General features: G+C 39.8%; 2 protein-coding genes across 3 annotated transcripts; one reads left to right on the top strand and one right to left on the bottom strand.

Moving 5' to 3' along the window:
- On the bottom strand, positions 1 to 20,927 carry rad17 (RAD17 checkpoint clamp loader component). Of its 2 annotated transcripts, none has more exons than XM_030723491.1 (17): positions 20,744 to 20,927; positions 20,448 to 20,559; positions 18,678 to 18,890; positions 17,008 to 17,082; positions 16,658 to 16,796; positions 15,911 to 16,047; positions 15,351 to 15,403; positions 8,318 to 8,443; positions 6,578 to 6,647; positions 6,389 to 6,503; positions 6,088 to 6,273; positions 5,126 to 5,229; positions 4,897 to 5,043; positions 3,491 to 3,619; positions 1,535 to 1,655; positions 830 to 887; positions 1 to 723 (listed from the first exon to the last, which is right to left on the bottom strand). In XM_030723491.1, exons 2-17 carry the CDS (start codon positions 20,487 to 20,489, stop codon positions 540 to 542), a joined length of 1,899 nt encoding a protein of 632 aa, XP_030579351.1. In that variant the 5' UTR covers positions 20,490 to 20,559; positions 20,744 to 20,927; the 3' UTR covers positions 1 to 539. The 2 variants fall into 2 exon arrangements, with proteins under 2 accessions (XP_030579351.1, XP_030579352.1); XM_030723492.1 differs by having other exon boundaries at positions 6,389 to 6,500.
- ak6 (adenylate kinase 6) lies at positions 20,909 to 26,565 on the top strand. Its single transcript, XM_030723493.1, has 6 exons — positions 20,909 to 21,036; positions 21,114 to 21,187; positions 24,060 to 24,152; positions 24,357 to 24,415; positions 24,720 to 24,865; positions 26,047 to 26,565. Exons 2-6 carry the CDS (start codon positions 21,151 to 21,153, stop codon positions 26,234 to 26,236), a joined length of 525 nt encoding a protein of 174 aa, XP_030579353.1. The 5' UTR covers positions 20,909 to 21,036; positions 21,114 to 21,150; the 3' UTR covers positions 26,237 to 26,565.

Below are 26,565 nucleotides of genomic sequence, written 5' to 3'. Positions count from 1 at the left end.
ATTAGTTTTATTCATGTTTTTTTTTTTTTAATTTCTACACATTCCTCGCTAAGCAGAGAATATATTGGAGAACAGTGTGGTTATTAAGCATTGTGTGGACATATCTCCATTACAGCTCAGCCCAGGCTGAACAATCACTCAGCAAAACCAATAAATAGTGAAAATAGTTTAACTGACAGAACCAAACACTTCTATGAGAGAAGAAACTTGTTTGAAAATTTTGTACAGATGACATCCCAGTGAGGAAAACATGGTCCATCACTGTCATCAACATACTGTGAAGAAGAGTCGAGCCTTGTGAGAGCTTTTCGGGTTCTGGGATCAGTCTTAGGTTTGTTTACAAAAGTCACAAAGATTAAAGTCAAATTGCTAAAAAAATATGCCTTTAATCAAAAGTATACAAACTTTAACAAGTCAATCTCAGAACTTATTCACAAAGCACCAATCTTCCTCTAGAACACAAAAACTTCCGTAAGCAACAAAAACCTGACAGCATGAAACAGTCACAGTGTTACACTGAGCACAGTGTAGAAGAAGCCTTAGTCACTGGTATATTCCTCTATGATCAGGTCCTCGTCCTCCAGGAGGACCTGGTTTAAGGTAGGCTGGGGCTGGCTGGCTGGCAGACCCTCTTCAGCACCACCCTGACCGTCTTCTTTTACCTCCTCACTGTCCATTTCCAGCTCGCCCGGTTCTTTGTCTGTCAGAGCCTCCAGTTTTAATCTGGACACACACAACACAAAACCAAAAGGTCAGAGTTCAAAGGTCAGGTTGCATCACACATTCTCAAAATGAATTACATCACAGAAAGAGAAACTGTCTGTTGTACCTGCTGGAGAATCTCCTGAGTGGCATCTGACCCACGTCCTGGATGAACGTTATCTGGGCTGGAGAAACATCATGTAGCACAAGACACTTACATAAATGAATGATTATCATCAGACATAGGAATACGTACACAAAGCTCTGCTCAGTGTGATGCATAAAAGATTTAAAGGTGGCTCATTAACAACCATTAATGTTATTAAAATTACGTTGTGACAAATTGTGAATAATATAATTGTGTACCACAAAGCCAAAAAATGAAGGAATGTGAAGTGTCATTGAAATTCTGCACGACAACTATGATTAACATTTTAATTTGGACAACAGCAAGACTGTGTGAGTAGCTGCTATCAGCTACTGCCAAACAAGCAAAGCCAGGAGACTAAAAGAATCGAACAGCGTGACATGAATGAGGCTGTTAAAAAGACTGACAGTCTTTTTTAAAACTAAAATGAGCACAAAAAAATAATAAGATTTATGTTCGTTGATTATGTCATTGTTGTAACAATGCTTCCTGACAATCAATCTTATATCATTTCAAAACCTGTTTATTCTCCTTAGATGGAGCCACATTTATAAGGAAAATGCATTTGTGGGTTGAGCAGCAGAGTTGAGTATGCCCATGAAAAACTTGCCAAATCTTATCTGCAATGACAAACACTGATGACATCATTTTGACACCCACCTCTAGTGTGCATATATGCCTTACCTTGGTTCCTCATAGGGTTGGTGAGTTTGGCCAAGTATGGAAGCAGCTCAGTCTGCAGGCTGAGTGGTGTCAGGCAGAAGCTCCTGAAAAAGGACTGGGCAGCCATGCAGTTCTCCCGGTGCTGCCGCAGACAACATCAGTCTCATCACATTCTTTTCTCTGCTCAGTACATTAAATCTGCATTTCTACAGGTCACAGACATGAAACATGTTCAGAGCACATGATCTTTTTTTTTTTAGTGAACCACATCAAACTTTTCTTATTCTACAGGAGGAATCAGGAAGTGGAAACATGACACGACAGACTGCCGTTGCTAACTTCAAACTGTTATGGAAAATGAAACAGTGGAGAACACTGAGGTAAAAAAAATCATTATTGTAAGATTGAATATTGAAAGCTTTTGATTGGCAGAGGATGTGAATATAACCCTACATTAGAAAAAGCAAATAAAAAAAATTAAGAATCTGAAAAATGTTGAATCTAAGTGTAAGAATGTGAAAGACTTGATATTGAAAGGTACTGAAATGATTACAGTGGGAACAAGAAGGCTGAATGTGGAAAGTTGAAATTAGCCGAATATTGTGAAGCATATGTTAGAAAAACAAACAAATCACATGCTGTAAAGACTGGATACAGAAACTGTGACTCAAATTCTTTTCAAAATGAAATGCGATATATTTCTGCTTTTAGACCTTTTTATTACAGAGAAAAAGGTCCAAAAGCAGTCCAATAAAAACGTTAAATAAGAGCAATGAGTATATCTATGCAAAGAATATAGGAGTACATGAAGAGTTCAGATGCAAACCCCTCTAAATGTGCCTGGACACTTTTCTTTTAAAAAGAGCATTTTTTTCAAAAAAATCATTTCATTTTACAGGCAATCGTGAGGTGCCTTTTTTTTTTTTCCTTTTCCAAAAATGTAAATGTAATAAATTTAACTACTTTTTAACAAATAATATAAAGTCCGTCCTCTGCCCAGAGTGAATGAAGGCAAACGGCCCAAATATTAGACCTCAGTGGCACACAATGCCAGCGCATTTATTTCAACAACAACAGAAAAGTAGATGATAGCGCTCGGGACCCGGCTTGCACCGCCGCCTGCAAGCAGACCGGGTGACAGACCCTCACAGCAAGGAAGACGGGCGGTCCGCGCAGGCTGGGGAGTAGACTCAGCAGCCAGTAACAATCCTTCCACAGGTTCAGTCATGCTAGACTCACCTTCAGCTGTGTTTACAATCTGATCACCACCAACAAAAGCCAGCACCTCTGTAGACAGCACAGTACTGAAAATACTTCACGTCACATGATCCGATATTGGATTGTGATTGGTTCTAGGGACAGTGGTGTTTGTGGGCAATAGAAAGGGGAATTTTGAGGCTTTCGATAAATCAGACTAGTCAGAGACGGGCATTTAATGGGTTATGATGGGCTATTTTTGATTTCAGTAATATTCAAAGGGCCAGATTAAAAGCTCTGGCAGTCCAGAGGTGGCCTGTGGGCTGCCAGTTGACGTTCACTGGCCTAATGTATGCTTGTGTGTCTGTGTGTCTCAACCTGTGAGACAATTATGCTTTTATTAGGCGGAAGAAGAAGAAGAAATCTTATGAATAATATATAGAGTGCCTCAATGCTACTGCACCGGCACGCTCAACTAGAGAATGTATTTCCAAGAAAAGTAGTGGGAATGCTGAAAACTTAGCGCTGAACTGCTATAATTGCTGAAATCTTGAGGAAACTTGTTAAAGCTGCTGAAATGTACTAAATCATTCACCTTAATACAAAACGATCTCAGATTGTACGTTTTCTGGTGAATGAGTTTAGAGTGAAGTTTAGTCATGCAGAAACCATCCAAACTAACTGAAGCTGCAGCCTCTGGACAGCAGAGGGATGCTGAGACTTTCCCCACACAACACTCCTAAACCTTAAAGCGCTGCTCAGCTAATCACAGCTTTCTACCTTCTTGCTGACCAGCAGCCAGCTGGGTTTGTGCAGCGATCTGAAGCCAGCCGACACTTGCTGGGAGTTGGAATGAAGGAGACCTCTTGTGGCCACTGACGACCCGTAATCCCCCATAATGCTGCGATTCTGAAAACAACACAGATTATTATAATGAGATAGGTTATGTCAGTACTACACAAATACATTAAAGTCACACAAGACTACACTGTAACTTAGACTTCTCTGTTGCAACAACAGCAGAGGAAAAATAGGAGAATTTCCACTCTTGAACTTGTGAATAGATGTAGTTCTGTTTGTAGACAGTACTAAACCAGTATCAGGGATCTAACAGCAACACAAGCAACTTTATGATATGTGCCTTTTGTATTTCATGCTTCAGTGAGTCCAGAACATCTATCAGAATACTCACATCTAGAATACTAGTATTTTTAGGGAAAACTTGGCTTCCCTATAAGAACACTGAAAGATACTTGAATTGATTTAGAAGCAGGTGTAAAAAATATTTTTACTGCACATTTTCTCCATTCACTCCTATATTGAGGACTATCTTTTGAGGACCCTTGAGGTGATTTGCAGCAGTAGAATGTTTATTAAAGATGGATGTTGGCATCATGACATCACCTACTGTTGTGAAGCCTCGAGCTGAGTGCTTTTGAATGTGAGAACCAAAGGGTGGGCTGAGACGCCCCCACGCAAAGTGCTTTATACAACATATCACACAAACACTTTTTCCTGCATCTTAGCACTTTCTAACATTCACACTCTGCTTTACAGTAGGGTTAATATGAAGTAGAGCGAGGACTGCCAGTACCCAGTAGGGTTAGGCACTTAGGTGATCATGTGACTTATCAGCTAATGACTGAATCCAGTCACTGCCATGGGTTCTTCTTTTGGATGATTTTTTTTTAGTGATTTTTGTTGTTTGGTCATTTCAGTAGTTTGCCTACTTGAGGATTTATCTTGATAAATGACTTTTTTATGACTCATGTTAAGTACTATGTTAAGCACCACTGTTCCCATGTTTTACAACTTTCTGAGCCAGCTATGCTGGAGCATTAACAGCATTTTATTCCCACCTGTTTGTTCATTAAACGCTGCAAAGAAGGTGTGCTTCAGCACTACACTCTCTGCATTTACCAGTTGTTGAATGGTGATTTTTTTTTTTAACATTCTGCCCAACCCTGCTTTCCACTTACCTAGTTAGTTCCTTATCTTTTTATTTAATCGTTCTATTTATAATCTAAATGCCGGTTTAGATTGTTAAAACACACCTATTTTGTTTTACAGAGGTTCAAAATTTCTGCCAGCTTTGTAAAGCTGAGGCAAGAAACTGAAATAAGCAACCACAGGAATAATTTGGTTTAGCAATGGTATTAATTCATATTATGTTGACAAAGTCTCACCATCCAATCAGCAGTGAGAAGGTCAGCATCAGACAGATACTCGCTGGCTCTTTCCACATCTTCCAGCACAGAGAAAAAGTCCAGGTAGTTCTGGTGCAGGTACAGGCTGAAGAACTCTCCCGACATGTGTGAACGTTCAACAACCGACTGAGCAGGAGGAAAGACAAGTGTTCTCTTAGACTGAAGGAAATTTCAGCTTACTCTTTAAGTAAAAAAAGCTTATCCGCACCTCAGGGTCAACTAGTAATTCTTCTCTGTGATGATGCAACAGGTGGGATGGCAGACCACGCCCAAGACCACCTTCAGTTCCTTCAGCACTGTCATGATTCCCTCCTGTCAATCACAAGCCAGCTACTTGTTATTTGATCTATCAAAGGCGCAGCACATCAGCGAGTCAAAGTGTTCAGATGATTTCTCCTGCAAAAGACTTTAAACAGGTGAAACATACAGAAAACAAACTAATATTAACTACACAGAGAAACTCATGGTTCTCATAGCCCTCATTAACAAAAATGTTTTTGGATTGACTCTAAGCAGGGAGGAAAACTGATCTGGATTCATGCAAATAAGCAAAGACAGAGGGGCCTGTGATTGTGCCTTAGGTAATAGACTGATGCCATGAAATCCTCCTGTAAAATGTCATTAACTGATTTTCCCTTTGTGATTACAAAACATCCTGAGGTAGCAAAACAGCCCAAATCATGATGTTCCCTCTGCTGTGTTTCACAGCTAGGAGGAGGTTTTGGTGTTTCTATGTAGTGTCTCTTGTCCTCTTAACCATGTTCAGTGTATTCTGTTTTCTTATGTTAAACATATGAAAAAAAGATTTTAGAGTTCCTGTAAGTTGTTGTGATGGAGGAACCGTTCAGACAAACCAATCTAGTCACCAGTCTTTAATTAGAAGGAGGGCCCCCCCTAAACCAGTCTTAATAGGAACATGTGACTCCGAGTAGCTTTTGGAAAAGCTGTTGGCACAGGAGGTTCACCTTTTGCCGCCCTGCACAGTGGCTGATTCAGTGTGTCAAAGACATGAAAAACAAAACAGTGCATCTCTGTTTGAGTCAGATTCTGCCTCTCAGTGCGTTTTGTTAGCTGTGACTCGGATAAAGGTCAGATAATATTTTAGTTTTTTTCACTGCAAAAATCACGAGCAGCAGAACTGGTGGGAAGCTGAAACTGGAAGTCACTAACGTTTGCAGTGCAGGATCTTTCCCAGCGCTCTGAACAGGAACAGAGAAGCATCTTTCCCCCCAATGGCCTGCTCCTCTTCCTGTTTGGACTTTTTCTTCCTCTGGTTTGTTCTGACACCAGCTCTGCACCGTGATATCCCAAGTCTGTCCTTCTTTGTCCTCCATAGATCCTTTTCCAGTGATGTGCCTGATAAATTTCAATGAGAATAAAGGGGATCATTAAAATTAAAAGTAATTTGTAGCAAATTGAACATGCATTTGTACACTCATGACTATCCCTCCAGTGTGGTATATGAACAGACCTGGAAGGCAGGAAAACTGGAGGCTGTTGATGGCACTGCGGATATCTCCTGAGCTTCCTGAACATAGCGTTTCCAACACTGACTGGTCTGGGATGCACATCCTTCCACAACTCTGCTTAGAATTGCAGACAAATACGATGCAGAAAACAAATAAAAACTTAAATTAACATGTGAATGGATTTCTCTCACCTTTCCTGCCTCCAGGGTTGAAATGCAAGTCAGGACCTTCATCATTGCAGTTGGAGCCACCGGATTAAAGCTGGAACAAGAACACACACAGAATAATGTTCCGAGGAATCCAGTACAAGATGTTCATGTTACACAATCATACGATGACAAAGTGTACAATTCAGTGAGACTTTTAGTCAACACTGATTTCATCAGTATACCAGCAGAGCTCATTTTACTCACCACTATGCTCCAACCAGGGTTTCTTTTTAAGCAGATGCAATGAATCTGAAGTATTTCTGTACTTTTTATTTCAAAGAAACTAAAATTTCCAGCATGTATACCTTTCAAATCAAGTCTTTTATAAAGGAAAAGGTTTCTGTCCCTTAATCTATTAAACAGCATTTAATGTGGCATACCCTGACTAAACAGCAGAAGTAGCTATCAATAATCAGCAGGAAATGAATCTATAATATTTCACCACAGGTATGGAATTACAGCAGCACCTGTTTTGCCAATATAAAGTCATTCATAAGGCCAGCTGTGATGATTACAAATGGCACTAATAAAAAAAGAATATTTCACGTTATAAAACTAAAAACCAATTATGAGAAACACACCAAGAGCAAAAAGTCCGTTTGATTCAGTTTTAGTCTGGTTATCAAAGCAGAATTCAAACTTAACATCAACAACCTGGAATTCAACTTTATGTGCTTTCCTGCATTTCTATAAGTCTTAAAATTAAAGATTTTTATTTAACTAAATGTCTGTTTAGTGATGCTCAATGAATGAAGTAACACAATAACTGAGCCTAAAGAACCATCTACTGTAACGACTGTAATATTTATTACTTTGAGCAGAATATATTTGTGTCATGACAAACCAGTTTTGATTATGGAAAAATGCTATTTGAAGCTATTTGAAGTTACTGCTACTGCAAATGGAACATTTACTACAGCTACAGTTTTACATTTAAAGGAAATAAAATCTAAACCATTAGAGAAGAAATTATTCTTAACTATCTCACAGACATATTTTTATGTACAGCTACTTTTAATACTGCTGATATTTATTTAGACTCTGACTGATCTTTCTGAGTTAACGTCAATAGTTACTTCCTCCAAACATCAACATGTCTATTAGACCCCACTCCAACTAAACTGCTCAAAGAATGCTTCGATCTTAAATATGATCAATTTATTTATTTATCAATTGGCTACGTGCCACAGGCTTTTCAGGCGGCAGTAATTAAACCATTAATTAAAAAGCCATCACTGACCCAGCTGTCTTAGCTAACTATAGGCCAATCTCCAACCTTCCTTTTCTCTCAAAGATTCTTGAAAGAGTAGTTGTAAAACAGCTAACTGATCATCTGCAGAGGAACGGTTTATTTGAAGAGTTTCAGTCAGGTTTCAGAATTCATCACAGTACAGAAACAGCATTAGTGAAGGTTACAAATGATCTTCTTACAGCCTCTGACAGTGGACTCATCTCTGCTTGTCCTGTTGGACCTCAGTGCAGCTTTTGATACTGCTGACCATAACATTTTATTACAGAGATTAGAGGTACTGCACTGCAGTATATTTATCTAATAGAGTCTGATTTTTTCCTGTAAATGGGGACTCTTCTTTACACACTAAGGTTAATTATGGATTATCCTTCATTCTGAGTCAACACCTGGGACTGAACTCTAATAGCTGTTTCTGGGCTTCATAAAAACCTAATATCATTTTCACAGTCAGCAGTGTGAAATGCATGAACCTGATGCTGCTAATGCCCAGCTCCTCCTGGATGTCTTTGGGAAAAAGAAAGCGTGAGCTGCTGTCTCCACTCAGACTGTCTGACACTATGAACACCAAGGGATATCGACTGGTCCTCACAAAGCGCCTGAAAGACACACAGAAGGACAGAATTTCATAGAACAGATTATACAGCATCTCTTTGTTGACAGAAAATATTACATACTCCACAGTACTAAATACAGTTGAAAGGTTTTAATCAGGCCACCCAGTTCCTGATGCTAAAAATGAAACATGAGCCTTGCTTAACAGCACCAAGGAAGGTTACAGAAAGCTGTAAGTCACATTAGGTATGCTGGTACTGGTGCCATTTAATTCTACATTAGCTTGAACACTGTATGATAGCAACATAGTCCTGTTTACTATTTGAAAGTATAAAAGCAAATGTACAGTCATGAGAAAAACTACAACCATGGTAAAAGGAAAGCACAACCTCTGTCAGTTCTAAGCTTTTACATATTAGTACATAAAAAAATCATTAAGTAGACAAAACATCAGATGAACAACAACACCTGTCCTATCACACTGTCATCCTTTATTTAACAAAAACTAATCCAAAATGCAGAAGTTTTACAGAAGTGTGTAAAAAACTAAGTATACCCCATGATTCAATAGCTTACTGAACCACCTTTAGCAGCAATAGTTTGAAGTAATTGTTTTGGTGTGACCTTATCTGTGTCTAATATTGTTGTGGAAGAAGTTTGGTCCACTCTTCTTCACAACGTCGCTTCAGTTCACTGTGGTTGCGGGCATTCATTTATGCACAGGTTCTTAAAGAACTGCCACAGCAGCTCAGTTGTGTTGAGGTCTGAACTTTGGGCCACTGCAACACCTTCATTCTTTTCTTTTTCAGCTGTTCTATTATAAATATGATGGCGTGTTTGGGATAATTTTCCTGTTGTGTGACCTACAGTTGTGGTGAGATGTTTACATACACTCATCATGGGTATGAATATTATAGCAATTTGTGGCCTTTCATGATTTCATGAACTGTTCTTTTTCCAGGGTGGAATGAATGTACAGCACACATCCTTAATGACTTTTCCGGGTCAAAATTATACATATAGGCTCAAATATATACATATATTCACTTAAATCTTTTAATAAGTGATGCTGAAATTTCTACAATGCTGTTGAACTTGAAAAGGGTTTGTTGGACAGCACTCATTGGACAAAACAATGGGAAACTTGGTGAAGCTCTAAGAAGAACCGTCTCTTGGAGCCATTTCTTAACAACTGGAGATTCAAATATCATCATTTCAAACTGCTGTATGGAAGCACAAATTATCTGGATGTGTTGCCACTTTGCCAGAATCTGGAAGAAGGCCTAAACTGTCACCCTCAGACGAGAGGACAGTGGAAAGGAACAACCCAGAAACCAACAAGGCTCAAGCCTGCCACCAACTGAAATGATAATGATGATGATGATGAAGTATAGAAGAAGTTGCACTGTGTCTTTGTGAATCTAGAGAAAGCAGAGAAGTATGTGAAGGATGCAGGATGTTTATGAGGACAGCGAGACAGGTGGGGGTGGGATAACATCAGGGATCGGCTCTGAGCACCTTCCTGTTTGTAATGGTGATGAGACAGGTTGCCAGATGAAGTCAGGCAGGAGTCTCCCTGAACTATGATCTTTGTGATCTATAGTGAGAGCAGGGAGCAGGTTTAGGTATGTATTGGAGAGAAGAGGAATGAAAGTCAGTGGAAACAAGCCAGAATATGTGTGTGTAAATGAGAGGGAGATGGGTGGAAAGGCGAACATGCAAGGAAGTGAAGAAAGGGAAAGTAGGTGAGTTTAAATACCTGCGGTCAACCATCCAAAGCAGCAGGCAGTGCACAAGAGAGGTGAAGCAGAGAGTGCAGACAGGGTGGAGCAGGTGGAGACAAGTGTCAGGGGTGATTTGCTGCTATCCTTCTGTCACAAAAGTGAAAGGAAAGATTTACAAGATGGCAGTGAGACCTGCTAATATGTATGTTTTGAAGATGATGGCACTAACAGAAAGACAGGAGGCAGAACTGAAGAGTGACCAGAACGGCAGGATTAGGAAAGAGCGTATCAGAGGGACGGGTTAGGCTTTAAAGTAAGTTCTGGTTTTGTTTTGCTTCTTTTGGGTGCCAGCCAAGTCTCTCTCCTGACATACAAGATTTTACAGTTTGACAGCTTGATTACCTTACAAACCTAACAAAGGATGCAAGTAACATAAAGAATTAAAAACCATCAACACCATTAGACAAAGGGGATACAACAACAGTTTTGGCTAAATTACCCGCTGACTTACTGAGCGAGGAGGATAAATATGCCATGTATCAGACAGAGATACACTGTGATAGACATTTCTTCCTGGACCTTACTGGCGTTTTTTTTACGCTGAGCCATGGCCCATAAGAAAAGGAGTAAAGGGGCAGAACCCTGAGTGAAGTGCCAAATCTGTGGAATCTTACTGGTCAGCAAATGGCAGGGCAGGGCAGGGCAGCTTTTAAAGGAGGGCCATCCAGCTGTCTCAGGTTGAGCAGTCCGGAGACAAAGTTAAAGAGGCAAGGCTGAGCTGATTTGGATCCCTGCAGAGGAGGGATAGTGAATATATGGCACAATTATGCTGAATAAGGGACTGACAGGCAGAAGGAAAATCACAAGGAAGATCACAAAATTTATAGTGAAGGATAAAGAGGGTTGGTGTGACAGAGGAGGATGCTAGGGACAGGGTGAGATGGAGGTGGATTATACACTGTGGCGGCTCCCTAAAGGGACCAGCTGAAAGATGAAGATGAAGTGAGAAGATGCCAGCCAAGAAAGAAGTTTGACTGAAATTTAAAAATAATGGTAAATGGTAAATGGACTAGTTCTTATATAGCGCTTTTCTACTCAGTATGAGTAGAAAATCTTCAACTTTCCACCCTGGAAAAATAACCATGCACAGAAATCATTAAAGCCCCAAAATTACCATAACATTAATGCCCATGACGAGCACATGTAAACGTCTGACTGTAATTTTGGCCAAGATGGCCCCACATTTGACTCCAGAATATTTTGGCACATAGAGGACTTCATGTTTGACTCAGTGACCGCAAAGTGCCCACGCATACAAACATTTCATGCACAAATCTGTGTTTTGTCAATATTTTTTATACCTGACTTTGTTCATACTCTACAAACAAATTTAGAACTGCCTCAGAAAACACATATGAACAAATGATGAAGGCCTGGCTGTCTTAGAAAGTTTAAACACACGTCTTTAAAATAAAAGCAATACTACTACTACTACTACTACTACTGCTGCTGCTCCTCCTCCTACTACCACTACTACTACTACCCTATTATTATCAAATAGGGAGGGTTGCGTTAGGAAAGGCATCTAACATAAACTCAAAGATCATCGAGAATGGGTTAACAACGACTGCTTATGGTACTGATGGCCAACACGATGCCAGTGGAAGCGGTGCTATTCCCAGGAAGTTGATTCTGTTCACGTGGATTTAACGTCTTTAGTGGAAGAAACATTTTGTCACTCATTCAATTAAATTCAGTTTAATTTAATTATATAGTGCTGAATCATAAGTCACCTCAAAGCATTTTATATTGGAATAGTACACACCCTACAATAACAGAAAAACCCAACAATCAGACAACCCCCTCTGAGCAAGCACTTGGTGACAGTGGGAAGGAAAAACTCCCTTTTAGAACTAGGTTCAGGGAGAGGCAGCCATCAGCCATCCAAGTAACTTCTTCAGTCTCAGCTGACTGCAGGTTTCCTCAACCTTATAAACAGTACATTTGTATAATGACTGAAACTAGCACCACTGACAATGGGCTGAAAGTTCAGTTTCCATTTCAAGATCATTAATATGCATGATCATGAAACTGTGCACCTCAGCTTTTCCGATATTCCTGACACATAAGGGATCGCCAAAGGTTTTCATTCTGGCAGTGGTTGTCCTTCTCTCCTGGGTCACCTGTAGCATTCTTTAGATGCTTTTCCAGGTTTGAAAAATGTCAAAATGGGATAACCTCATATACTCAGGGCCTTTTTGACATGTTGTTCTTCAGCTTCCCTGGCTGATATGTCAGTCAAGGAGGTGTTTGCTCTGCGTTGTAGCATCCTGATGACACCCAGTTTGTGCTCCAGTGGATGAGGAGCGTCAAGCCTTAAATACTGTTCTATATGCCAAAGCCTGCTGTGGCTTTCAAACCCTTAAACAGGCTATGCCAAAGATTGGTCCACCCCAAGGATCGGGCATTCCAGCACAAACACAGTATTGTTTTGCAGCTATTCCCCATCTCTCTGTGAATGGCACTCATGGCCACTGATCAATGGTCATGACAATTTGCACACTAACAATCATGAAGCTGAACTCACAGTCCACTGTCAACGGTGCTAGTTTTGGTCATTAAGCAAATGTACTGTTTATAAAGTTGGGAAAACCTACAGTCAGCTGAGACTGAAGAAGTCACTTGGATGAGTGATGAAATGTTTCTACCACTGAAAACACGAAGTCCAGATGAACAGAATCAGCTTTCTGGGGTTTCCTTACCTGGATGACTGAGCGTGCATAAAGACAAACTGTCAGTTTTGACCAGAATATGTCCTTCAATGCACATATTAACAAATATGTAGGACTGCTTTCCTGCATTTGTGCAATATCTCTAAAATGTGAAACCTGATGTCTCAGTGATGCTGAAAAGCTAATTCATGCATTTATTACTTCCAGGTTAGACTATTGTAATTCATTACTATCAAGATGTCCTAAAAGCTCCCTGAAAAACCTTCAGCTGAACCAAAATGCTGCAGTGAGAGTACTGACAGGGACTAGAAAGAGAGAGCAGATTTCTCCCATATTGGCTTCTCTTCATTGGCTCTCAGACTGCTGGCTTACTTGTGGTTCCTGAGGTATTTAAAAGTAGAATGGGAGGCATTCAGCTTTCAGGCCCCTCTTCTGTGGAACCAGATCCCAGTTTGGATTCGGGAGACAAGCTTAGAATTATTAAAGAGGGTACTTTCTTTTTACCATGACTATAAATATATTTCTGTAACAATGTCTTTTGAACAGACATGTCAAATGTGCAGATGTCTGGCCATCATATGCAGCACCACATTTGGAGAAAACCAAACACAGCATATCAGCACAAACGCCTCATACCAACTGTCAAGCATGGTGGTGGAGGAGCGACAATTTGGGCTTGTCATGCAGCCACAGGAATGGGCACCTTGCAGTTACTGAGTCAATGATGAACTCCTCTGTATACCAAAGAATTTTAGACTCAAATGTGAGGCCATCTGTTTGACAGCTAAAGCTTGGCTGAAAATGGGTCACGCCAAGGACAAATCCCCAAGTATACCAGCAAATCTACAAGAGAATGGCTGAAAAAGAGAAGAATTTAAGTGTTGCAATGATCCGGTCAAAGTCCAGACCTCAACCTGACTGAAATGCTGTGGTGGGGCCTTAAGAAAGCCGTACATAAACACATGCCCGCAAACCTCAATGAACTGAAGCAATGTTGTAAAGAAGAGTGGGCAAAATTTCTTTACATCAGTGTATGGGAGATAAAGTCATACAGAAAATGATTACTTGCAAGTTTTGCTACTAAAGTTGGTCCTACAAGCTGCTGAATTATGGGGTCTATTTACAGTGTCGTGTAAAAGTATTTGCCCTCTTCCTGATTTCTTAGTTTTTAAACCTGGTTGTGCCACCCTTAGGCAGCAAGATCTGCAATCAAGTGTTTATTTTTTTTATTAATTTTTTGGCCTTTCACAGCTTTATTCGATAGTCGCAGTGGAGAGAGACAGGAAATCGGGAGGAGAGATACAGGGGGAGACACGTGGGAAATGGAGACAAGCTGAGACTCAAACCTGCGCCGCCCACAACGCCATGCGGCGTATGTTTATGGTCGCCTACTCAACCTCTGAGCCGCCCCGGCGCCCTGCAATCAAGTGTTTGTGATAAATGGCAATGAGTCTTTCACATCACTGTGGAGGAGTTCTGGCCCAGTTTTCTTTGTAGAATAGTTTTAATTCAGCTGCACTGGAGGTATTTGAGTATAAATGGCCTTTTTAAGGTCATGCCAAAGCATCTCAATCGGATTTAAGTCCAGAATTTGACTAGGCTGCTCCAGAACCTTCATTTTGGTTTTTTCTAAGCCATTCAGACTTTTGGTACATTGTTTTTATGAAATGCTGTGTTACTTTTATATGAGACGTAAAGGGAGTCAAGCCTTACCAAAATCTGAAGTTTTGTCTTGTCAGTTCACAGAAGATTTTCCCAAAAGTCTTGGGCATCATCAAGATGTTTTTTGGCAAATGTGAGAAAAGCCTTTGTGTTAATTTTGGTCAGCAGTGGTTTTTGGAACTCTCCCACTGATGCCATTTTGCCCAGTGTCTTTCTTATTTTTGAATCATGTATACTGACTTTAACTGAGGCAAGTGAGGCCTGCAGTTCTTTGAATGTTGTTCTGGGTTTTGGTAGTTCAGCCACTGATGGGCAGGTTCACCACTGTTCCAAGTTTTCTCCATTTGTGGATAATGGCTCTCACCGTGGTTCGCTGGAGTCCCAAAGCCTTAAAAATAGCTTTGTAACCTTTTCCAGACTGATACATTTCAATGGCTTTGTTTCTCAGCTGTTTCTTTAGCTCGTGGCATGATGCGTTCACTTCCCTTCGTGTACTGTTTAACTGATTTCTGGGCTAGTGAAACTGAACTCAGCTTATCAAAAAATGTGCTTAATCACAATCAATTGATCGATGATTTAACAAGGGGTGGGGTGGTTTTTCACGCAAGGACAGGTAGTAAATCAAATTATCATTATCTTTGTCCAATATTAAAATTTGTTTGATGATTTCAAACAAGTGTGAGAAATATGCAAAAAAAACAAAAACAAAAAACAAGAAATCAGGAAGGGGGCAAATACTTTTCATATCACTGTGGTTTTTCACAGAACAACACAAAGTCCTGTGAAAACTTATTTTCCACTTGACTGTATAAGGACACACAATCAGCTCTTACCTCAGGATATCATGCAAACTGCCAGGCTGCCTGTAGAACTGATTTGGCAGATCCTGAAGAGAAATAAGTGATGATAAATGTATTGATCACTCTGTGCTCTGTATGCCACAGTTTGGCAATTCTGACTGAAGCAGAAAGAAAAGCACAGCATTAAAAAAGAAAAGCAGTGTGATACAGATAATCGTCAGTGAATATATGCAGTACTAGTAATAGTACCTGGAGTAGAACTGAAGAATTTTGCAAAACTGTACAAGTTTTCACATGTATGTATTTTCTTTTGTTATAGAAAATCTATATCCATATTCACACATGCACAGTGACTACTATTGCATTTTTTCAAATGTGTTACATTTAATAAGCAGCCATAGACAGACAGCATATATATCTTTTATGGAGTGACAGGATTTATAATACTACTTTCCAGCCCTAAACTACAGGAAAAAGGGAAACAACAGCTGAGAAATATGCATCATGAAAATCTTCCACAGCTGTATTGAAACAAATAAGAAAGAAACACTGAGCTAAACACAGGAAGAGTCTTTTGAAGGTACATTTCATACCTCTACCAGGATGAGCTTCTTGTCAGTAACTCCTCCATCACCTGCCATCTTCAGGCAGCTGTATTTGTTGGCTCTGGTAAGAAACTCCTCAAACTGGGATGTCTGAGAGCTGTATGAGAAGCCATTCATTCTCCATTCTGTTAAAAATCAGAGAATTAGAGCAGAAGCCTACATACTAATATGATGGTGTAGGCACCACTGTCCTGTGTTAGCACTGCATGGGCAATATACGCAATAACACCTTCCAGTTCTATATACTTGGTCACTATAAACAGACATCTACATATGAGCATACAGATGCTGTACGTTAGGTTTCTAGTACCGGATGCTATCTAGTTAACATTTATAGTCTGCCTGTAGCGTGCATGCAGATAAAACCTCCACATGGAGAGGAAGATATTACATTTTGCTCTTAGACAGCTGGCTGCTGTCTATGGATGATTTAGGTTTTTTTTTTGTTTTTTTTTATTGATTTGCATTAATGAGCAAAGCCTGACAGCATATTCATCAAAGATAGTGAATAACTGACTTATAACCCAAGACTAAAGATTCTAACTAACATCAGATGCTCCAAAACATTGTCCACTATTCTCAGAGGCTTTCTAATCAGACTTCCCTGATTGCTTATGGGATGATTTTCAATGAAAAGAGATGTTTCATTTTTATAAATAACAGCTTCATGATGATTAGTGTGACACTGACACGTGTAAGCATAACACAGGCAGGACAGAGAGGATTTTTCCTCACCATGCTGACTGCTGCTGTATGGTTCTAGGTTTGTGGGATTGATCCATTCCTGAACCCTGAAGCCCATCTCCAGTGACAAAGCATGGACTGTGGCAGTCTTTCCACAGCCTGACGGCCCCATCAACAGCAAAATCCCACCCTGCAGATGATCACAGGAAGGCTCAAATATGTACATCTACATTTATGACAGCAAAGCTTGGTTTTCCACTAGCACTCAAATTTTTTTCTTCTTTATAAGGGAGGATGGAGTATTGTTATTCCTAATACTAAAAGAAAAGTCAGGACCAGAGCATAGATTTCTTAAGTTTGGTTACGTCAATCATTAAGTATGAGAATGCAAAAAAACTTACCGTTGATGTATTGGTGTGAACTCTGATCCAGTTTTCAACTTCCTCAACCTTCTTCTTGTGGACAGCTAGTTCAGCCTTCACAAATGCACATAATGTAGCATAAGCACAACAAGGATCAATATTGAAACTTTATCACAATTTAAAAAAAAATACAGGACGTGATCATTCAGCTTCCAGACAACTCAAAAAAACCTTCAACCTGCAATCCCAAATATAGATTCACCTATTTTGTGGTACCATTTTTCTTGGTTTACTCTCTTTACTCCATTATGTACCCACAACAAAAATTATCACAGCATGTGTTCAGTGCAGTGGTGAGGTTAGCAAGTCATGATGTCTGTGCCAGAACTCTGGACTGAGTTGTTTTATTTCTCTTGCCTCGTTACCCTGATCTAGTTTCGGTGTGTTTAGTTCCCTAGCTGTGTCTCATTATCCCATCACCCGTCAATGTGTCTGTGTGTATTTAAGTCCTCAGTTTGTCTTAATTCTGTGTCACACTGTTTGTTCTCCATGTGTTAGTCTCTGTGTGTCCCTGCTTGGATTTATGGACATCGTTGACTGCCACTTGGATTTTTGCACTTTGTTTTCACCCACCACCTGAATATTCTCTTTCTTATAAATAAACCTTAGTTTTTGTTTTTCTACTCCATTGTCCGAATCCGCATCTTGGATCCACTCTCTCCACATCGCCAACATAGGACAGGATTGCTTGATTGCGTTCTGCCTGACTCTACATGGGTCAGCTGGTTGTTGAGTTTTTGGCGTTCCAATCATGAGTTGCCAAAAGGGAAGTTGTAGAGTGCCATCTGACATCTACTTTTACTTTTTACATTTTCATTTACCAGCTGCTACAAATGCTGATAGTGATAAATCTGCAAATAGCTAACAGTAGCTCATATATTGGTCCCACTGATGTATCAGTCAGGCTCTACGAGTAACCCCTGAAGTTACAGTTATGGATTTCTCCCCATTCATTTAGATAGGTGCCTGCTCTTGTTAGATGAAGATGAAGACATGAGAAATATTTTATTTATCCCATATTTGGAAAATTATTTTAATACAGCAATTAAAAATATTATCTTTTAGAGGGTGAGAGCATGTAGTATAATTTCCCGTATATATCTTTGTGACAGTGGAGCTGCCACAAGCCACTAACAGCAGTTAGATTGTATCGAATCTTGATGTCATGAGTCACTTGGACACTTTACCTCCACTGCCATCACTTTATGCACAGTGTACCTTTACACATAGTACATATACATTTTATTTATTTATTTACACTCCCACCCATAATGCATACTGTGTATGCTGTATACAAACTACCAGCTACAAATGTAAATTGTGTTTTGATATCTGTATATAGTGTTTTGATGTATATGTATGTATATGTACATGTATATTGATATATATTTTATGTATATAATTTTTTCTATTTTATTTCATTTTATTTAATTTCATCCTTCTTCTCTGTACTTGAGCTGCTGTAATATGCTAATTTCCCCATCGTGGGATCATTAAAGTTTTATCTAATCTGAAAATGAACAGATGGTTAACTTGTCCAGTATTTGAAGTAAGGATGCGGAGCAGATAAGGGAGCCACTGAGGCCCAGTCAAGTTACTGGACACAACTCATACATACCAAAATAAATACTAACAGCAGTGACGCTGACCTGTGAATGGGGTGAGTATTTGTCCACCCAGGGTTCATTCTGGTCCATCTGGGCCGACTCTTTCAGCAGGTAGGAGCTGCTGGCTTCTCCTTTCCTCTTCCTTGGCCTCTTTATCTCAGCCTTGGAGCATATTATAGGATTTCTTCTTCTTCCAGACAGAGAAGAACTTTCCTCTTTCAAATCAATAAAGGATGGATCCACCCAATGGTTTGCCTATTATATATGAAGTACAACAAAAATACATTACACAATATGACAAAACGTGATGCAAAATATTATAAAAGAAGACATACTGGCTGTGTGCTCAGTGGTGAGCTGGTACCTCAATACAGTGGTAACTGAGAGAGAAGTAAATAAAAGGCATCCCTGAATAAATATGGCAAATACATTAAGTGACGCCTGAAAATTTACAGTCATGAAAAAAGGTTTTCACCAGATTCCATGCAGTCCTCTGAAAAACTAAGTACAACCTTACTTATTTTAATTCGCTGCACCGATTTCCCATTTTCATAGCAAACTATAAAGAAATGGGGGGTGACTCAAGACTTTTGCACATTACTGTATTACGTTTATTTAACAGAAATTAGGTTAAAATGCAGAAGCAGGGTGTGAAAACCTAAGTACAACCTTACAGCCTAGATAGGAATAAAGATGGTACGTGGCAGCCAGGTATATAAAAGCGGATTCGTCAGTTTGCTGTTATAAGGCATTTTATTTTTATAGATTTTTTTGACCATGTACAATATTATCATAAACACTGCCATCTGATGCATTGTACCAGAGTTAGCTTAAAGCTAATTTGCAGCTGCAGTCCCTTGGCAGGTTGCATGCAAAAGATCACAAAAATAAAATGTCACATAAAAAGGAATATTAATATCTGAGGTGTGTGTTAATGCAATGCTGCACTGAGGTATGTCACTGAGGTGTTAGGAGGTCAGGATTAAGTGTGTCTGGTACTTCTGTTAAAGTTAAACCCCAGCACACTGCAGCAGGGCTGCGCCTCCTGTTACCCAGCTGACAGGCTGATGGAGCTCAGCCCCGTCTCCGTCCCTATCACAGCTTTAACAGCTTGCATGCAGATCTGAAAAGCTGCTTTCACACTCTGTCGTGCACTGAATGTAAAATGTTGCTTTGCTTGACTTCAGTAATATGCAGCAGTGAGATCCATATTATCTCCACATTGCGAGAGCAACCTTTTAAATTATGTAGGAAATTAAGTACTTTGCGTACCACTGTGATTCTACAGAACCAGCTAAACTATGGTCAGATTCAAATTTCTTACAGTTAAATTATGAAAGAAGGAGTGATGTTTAGGATAAATGCAGCATTTTTCAGTTTCTGCTAAATGTTGTGTTTTTTTCAGTGTGAGTTTTTTCCCATTTTGCTTAAATTCTGCTGAAATGTAATTATATTTGCAGTTGTGCAATTATTGTAATGGAACTTGGATAAGAAAAGGGATCAAACAGCTGGCCTGTTAATAAATACACAGTTTACTGTTCAGATCCTAAAAGTTCCTGAATAAACTTTAGTTGATCAGCATCTGCTGACATTTAGAAAACTGAGTTTTGAAAATGAAATTCAGAAAAACGTAACTGCACTTTTTTTTATTCACAAAGTCTTTTAGTACAAAGAATCCACAACACAACGTGGACGTGGGTTATGTAAATAAAACTCCTGCAATAAAGACACTGCTTCACGGCTCCTGTCTGCAGACTGAACCTTTCAAATCCCAAATTCACTCATTTTTTTATATATATAAGTATTACTTACTCTGCTTTCAGCAGCTTTCACTCCCACAGAAAGTTTGTTCATCCTGAAAGGTGCGAGGTCGCAGCGGGGGGGAGGCAGGGGGCGGCAGCCTGAATGAGGATGCTGGATGGAGCTGAAACAGACGACAGGCACATAAACATCCAAACACAGGAGAACAGGGTGCTGCGGTTTTGGGGCATTTCATCTTTAACTTCTTTATCTCGTTATTCTGCCAGCACTGATGCTCCTGAGAGGGTGCAGCTGTTTGGCTAACTGCACTCTTTACATTCACGGAATAACTTCCAGCTCATGTTTACCTCCTGCGAACATTTGAGGCCAGACTTCGATATTTCAGTACCTTCGTACTCTTGTCTGAGTACAATAAAAACTTATTCTAAAATTAAGCAGGGAGCAATCTTAGCGATACTAGATGCTTCATGAAGCTACGGCAGCGGTGGGAACTTCGTTCATAATTGTCGCTAACTGACTGCTCACTGACGTAAAACTGCCGTAAAGCCTCAGTTCACGGCAGTAACGTTCGGGTTCCGCTTAGAGTGTCACACAGCAAAACATCTAAAGTGTTTCACCCGCTGGACTTCCAGGTTTCCAGGTTTGTTTTTCAACTTTCGGCGTTAAGTGTCTGACTAGAGTGACATGACGCAGTAATAGCGCCATTCTGACTTTCAGCTGCTCATCATCCAGACACGTGTCGGCTGCTAGCAAGATGAAGACGAAGAAGCAGCCCAACATTCTGCTCACAGGTACGTCCATGTCCTCACCCTCACCTCCTCACTGATCAGTCTGCAGGTTCCGCCTCTACACGTAAAACCGCCGTGAATCATTAAGGACTTTGCGTGTCTTCAGCTGGACCATGGTGAGTCAGTAGGATCTCCTGTGAAGATGGATGAAGACCTGCAGTATATATGGTGTCTGTACTCTGGCGCCTGTCGGGGATGTTTCTTGTTAGATAGCCATCCTCCACGAACACAGACGGGGGATATGACATCTCTGTTATGGTATGGGGAGTATTTTATTTATTTATTTTTGGGTCCACCTCCTCGCGAGACTGGTCTGATGTGGATGAGAATGATGTGAATCATGTGCTGTGGCCTCCAGTCACCAGATCTAAATCCACTTACTCGTCTATAGGAGATTTTGGAGCAGGGAGCTCCTCACCATCTTTTGGAAGAATCGAATTGCGTGTAGAATTAATGCAAAAAAACTCAATGAAGGTGCTCTAGCAGCTGGTTTTTAATCTGTCACCTATTACATGCATTTACTGTGTACAGATGGATGGATGGAATAAAGTGACTACAGTTCCACCAGTAAAGACATGAGTAACCTGCTACACCTTTTATATACAGTTGTGGTCAGAGGCTTACATGCAATCATCATTGGCATTGATGTCATGGTAATTTGGGGGTTTTTAATGATTTCTTTGTACTGTTCTTTTTCCAAGGTGCAGTCGTTGTACAGCATGCATCTTTAATAACTTTTAAAAAAGCAAGAATTGGGTGCACAAGCTTAAATTTATTTTTTGGATTTTTGTCAATCCAAACAGGGTCAAAATTATACATATAGGTTCAAATATATACGCGTATGTATATATTTGAACCTATATGTATAATTTTGACCCTGTTTGGATTAAATGTGTCTTAACAAGTTGCGCCTGGACTAGATCCTTTTGGTAGCCATCAACAAGCTTTTGGCAAAATTCTGGCTGGATATTTGACCGCTCTTCTTGGCAGAATTGGTAGGTTCATTTTAAGCACAGTCCACAAATTTTCAATAGTGTTGAGGTTGGAGCTTTGGAAAGCCCATTCCTGGAGTTTAATTTTAGCCTGCTTTATCCATTCCAAAGCCAGTTTTGATGTGTGTTTGGGATCATTGTCTTGTTGGAACACCCAACTGCATAAAGGTTGATTTAATGTGAAGGTGAAGAATTTGGAGGTAGTCATCCTCATTAATCATTCCATCCCCTTTGTGCAATGTACGAGTACCACTCCCAGCAAAACGGCCCCAGAGCATGATGCTACCATCGCTATGCTTGACAGTGGGCACAATGTTCTTTGGTTTGAAAACCTCACTTTTGCTCCTCCAAACATATTGTGGCCTTATAGCTCAGTCTTTGCCTTGTATGACCATAAAACTTTTATCCAAAGGCAAGTGGCTTGTCCATGTGGATAGCTGCAAATCAGTCAATTTGGAATGTGTTGATTTTTGGAGTAGACTAAAAAGGTCAACAGACTGCATTCCACAGGAAGTGACATCACTAAATGAGTCAAGTAAACAACTCTTTCACAAGAGTCAAACCCGCTGTTTTTGAAACCCGGCAATGACAGAAATCGCTACACTCTAACAAACATAGACATTTATAACAGAATCCAGAGGCAGGGAGGTAGCGTGACCCTTTGGGTTTATGTCACATATAAATGACATCACGGGACTTCCAGGTCACCTTGCTATAATGATCCCACCCACATCAAGGTGATATTTAGTTGTAATGGAAAACGACTGAAACTGAGTAGAACTGAGTTGAGCCAGCTAGGTTCTAGAGGAAAAGCAGCATAGGGCTTCCTCCTCGGTTCAGGAATGGTTGTTCCCTTTCCCTTTCCATTGTTAATCAGTGGTGCTAGTTTCAGTCATTATGTAAATGTACTGTTTATAAGGTTGGGGAAACCTGCAATCAGCTGAGACTGAAGAGTCACTCGGATGAGTTAGAAAATGTTTGTTCCACTGAAAACTATGTCCAGATGAACAGAATCAACTTTCTGGAACTTGTGCTTGCGTACAGTTGTTTAAACTGATAATCCTTGAATCTGCAGATGTTTAGAAATGCTTCAAGAGACCTCCTCAACTTCCATAAATCTGTTCCGTGGACTTTCCCAGTGGATTGACTAGTACTCAGAACAATGAGGGCTATGAATTAAATCCTTTTTATGCCAGCAAAGAGAAACTACCAGCTGTAGTAAATCATGAGGACTAATGAGAAGTTTATAGGCCTTGTTCTTACCAAGTTAAAAGACTTTGTAGGACTTTCATCTCCACGTATTAAAAGATTTATTTGAATATATTTATATATATTTGAGCCTACATGTTGAATTTTGAGGGAAAACTAAAATCGATTCAAAATAGTGCACAATTCTTGTTTTTAAAGTCAGAATTTTTAAAGATACCGCCCTGGAAAAAGAACAGTTCAAAGAAATCATTAAAAGCCCAAAATTACGATGATATTCTTCCCCATGATGAGTGCCTGCAAACCTCTGATCACACCTGAATCAGTAAAATAGCTGTAAGCTCAAGAGACGATTACAATTTGCACATACCACTACATCAGCACCATTACGACTTTATAGCCTTATCTGGCAGCAGAGACATACTCTGGAAGCAGTACATAGCAGGTGAAATCATCTCCCAATCCCATCAGCATCACCCTATTTCTTACTGCTGTTGAATTATTAAATGCCAGGTGGGTAGCTGAAGGACAAAATTCAGCATCTTTACTGCAGACTCTGTTGGAATGCTCATCGCCAGCAGATAAATTCCTTCAGCTTTAAAATAGTGAAACTCTGAATGCATACTGTTTTGAATAAAATCTGATCTTAAATCAAGTGTTAATCTTCTCTCCTACAGGGACCCCTGGAGTTGGAAAAACCACATTAGGAAAGGAGCTGGCCCAGCGCACAGGTCTGACGTATATTAATGTAGGAGACCTTGCCCAGGAAGGTAAAAGGAACTTTGGCAACTAATGGACACTAAAACTGAACCATCTGGCATCACAAATTATAACCCTTATTCTCATGCTGCTGTAGATGACTGTGCTCTGAATCTTGATCAAGGTCTTGAACAGGCTGAATTTGGACTCCGTATATAGAATGCAGATACATTCAGAATTTAGACCATCTTTATATCCTGAATCTCTTTCCCTAGGACAACTATATGATGGCTATGATGAAGAGTACCAGTGCCCCATTTTGGATGAGGACAGGGTGGGTTACCCTCCATACTGGTCTGCGGTGCACAGAAAGATACAAATATCTGACTCAAAGTTATTATAGTTAACAAAAACTTAAACACTAATGGACTACATTGTTGCATTTCTAGTGTTGCTGATCGCTCAAAGTACTTTAGGCAACCCAAACTTTACAACCAGGTTTAAAAAAAAAAAATTAAAAAAAATTACATACTGCTGATAGCCAGGCAAGCCAACAAACAAGATGAAAATACTGACACTACAGATTGAATTAGGATGTGTGGCAAATGTCAATATTGAACTTCCTTGGTCTTCTCCAGGTGGTGGATGAGCTGGATGAAAAGATGATTGAAGGTGGTGTGATCGTTGACTATCATGGCTGTGATCTGTTCCCTGAACGCTGGTTCAACATAGTTTTTGTTCTCCGCACAGACAACACCCAGCTGTACTCTCGCCTAGAGGGCAGGTAACTACAGCTTCATTTTTCATACATATTTAATCACAGTTAATTTATAGCAGTGGACAATCAAGTTATTGCCAATATTTTCACAGGTTTCGGTATATTAAAATTCTTGTTTAGCACCAAAAATAAGAAAATGTGTATAAGTATATTAGGGGCATATGTCTTTATGAGTGATATGTAACTCTACTGCTGGTGATTTTCTCGTACTACACCTCAAAAATTTGAGGACACTTAGAATTGCTCGTGTGTGTGTGTCAGTGTCAGAGGGGTGCATTATTGTATGTATATTGATGTAAAAATCAATTGATATATCTGAAATTTTGAGCAAGCACTTGGCTGTTGGGGTTTTTCCTCCTTATTATTGTAGGGTCCTTACTTTACACTATAAACCACCTTGAGGTGCATGTTGTGATTTGGTGCTATATAAATAAAACTGAATGGAATAGTTACTAACAAAGCAATTTGGTTTTTCAGTAACATAAAAATATTATCCCTCGGTAGACTACACTGGTTTTGTTATCACTTGAGTGGTAACAATTTTTCATTGAATTATTGTGTAGCATATGCCACCTATCAACAGCGGCATTCAGCAGGTCAGTGAAGTACCCTTAGTCCCTTATATAAAAAAAATGCTTTTCAGGTTTGGACTCAGTCTGCTCAGACATCCCTAAAGCATAATGCCTCTGGTTGTGATTTATGGCAAATGTTAAATGGCCTGTTATTTATATAAAGCTTTTTTTAAGATATTCATGACCAAAGCCCATAAAAGGTTGGAGGTCGCCTCAAGGCAACTAATTACTCTGTCGAAACAACTGACTGCAGCTCCAAGCTAACTCTAACTCTCCAGGCAACTTCTGCATGCAGTTTGCTCGAAGAGTAGAGCTATCATTGCTTGTGGTGAACTTTAGCTCTACTGTAAGCGGCGCAATCATTCACCACATCTGGAGAATGATTGTGAACACCTGAAATAGTGAGGTTCTTAAAATGTGTCTTTGTTTATCTTTCTGTGAGAATGCTGTTAAAATTAGAGCTTCCTTAAACGAGTCTACCACTGCAAGAACCCTGGCTGGTTCCCTGCATAACTGAATGTCCTATTGTGTTATTGGGTGGTAAGTCATAGGTTTAACTATATTATAAGAAATAAATATAAGCAAAGTTGTCCTTGTCTTCTGTGTGACTGAAAGGGGCTACACAGGAAAAAAGCTGCAGGACAATGTGCAGTGTGAGATCTTCCAGACCATCTACGAGGAGGCCATGGATGCCTACAGTAAGGAGATTGTCCACCAACTACCCAGCAATACTCCTGAGGACCTAGAGCACAACCTGGAGCAGATAGTGCAATGGACTGAACAGTGGATGAAGGACCATAACTAGGATGTGACCTCAACAAAAGTTGACAATTAAAACCTGAATTGTACTTGTTTTTGAACGTGCATTTATTGTCATACAGCACTATGCAAAAGTCTTGAACCACCCTTCATGCCTTTATATTTTGCTTCCAGAGAGCCAGACTTTCTTGTAATTGTTCTTGAGCAGTAGTTCTCCAGCTTTCTGAAGGTCTTTCAGAACAGTGTTGGACAGTGGCTGCTTTTTTACTCATTTTCAGTCAAGTCCTTGTACCATTTTTGAAAGGAATGTTTTTTGTTTAACTGCTTTAGCACTGTCCTATGAATCATTCAAGCATAAAAATCTACTGAACTCAA

Source organism: Archocentrus centrarchus, unplaced genomic scaffold (genome assembly GCF_007364275.1).
Source record: "Archocentrus centrarchus isolate MPI-CPG fArcCen1 unplaced genomic scaffold, fArcCen1 scaffold_26_ctg1, whole genome shotgun sequence".
In the NCBI taxonomy this organism is placed as follows: domain Eukaryota; kingdom Metazoa; phylum Chordata; class Actinopteri; order Cichliformes; family Cichlidae; genus Archocentrus; species Archocentrus centrarchus.
This window is presented reverse-complemented; position numbering and strand designations above follow the sequence as displayed.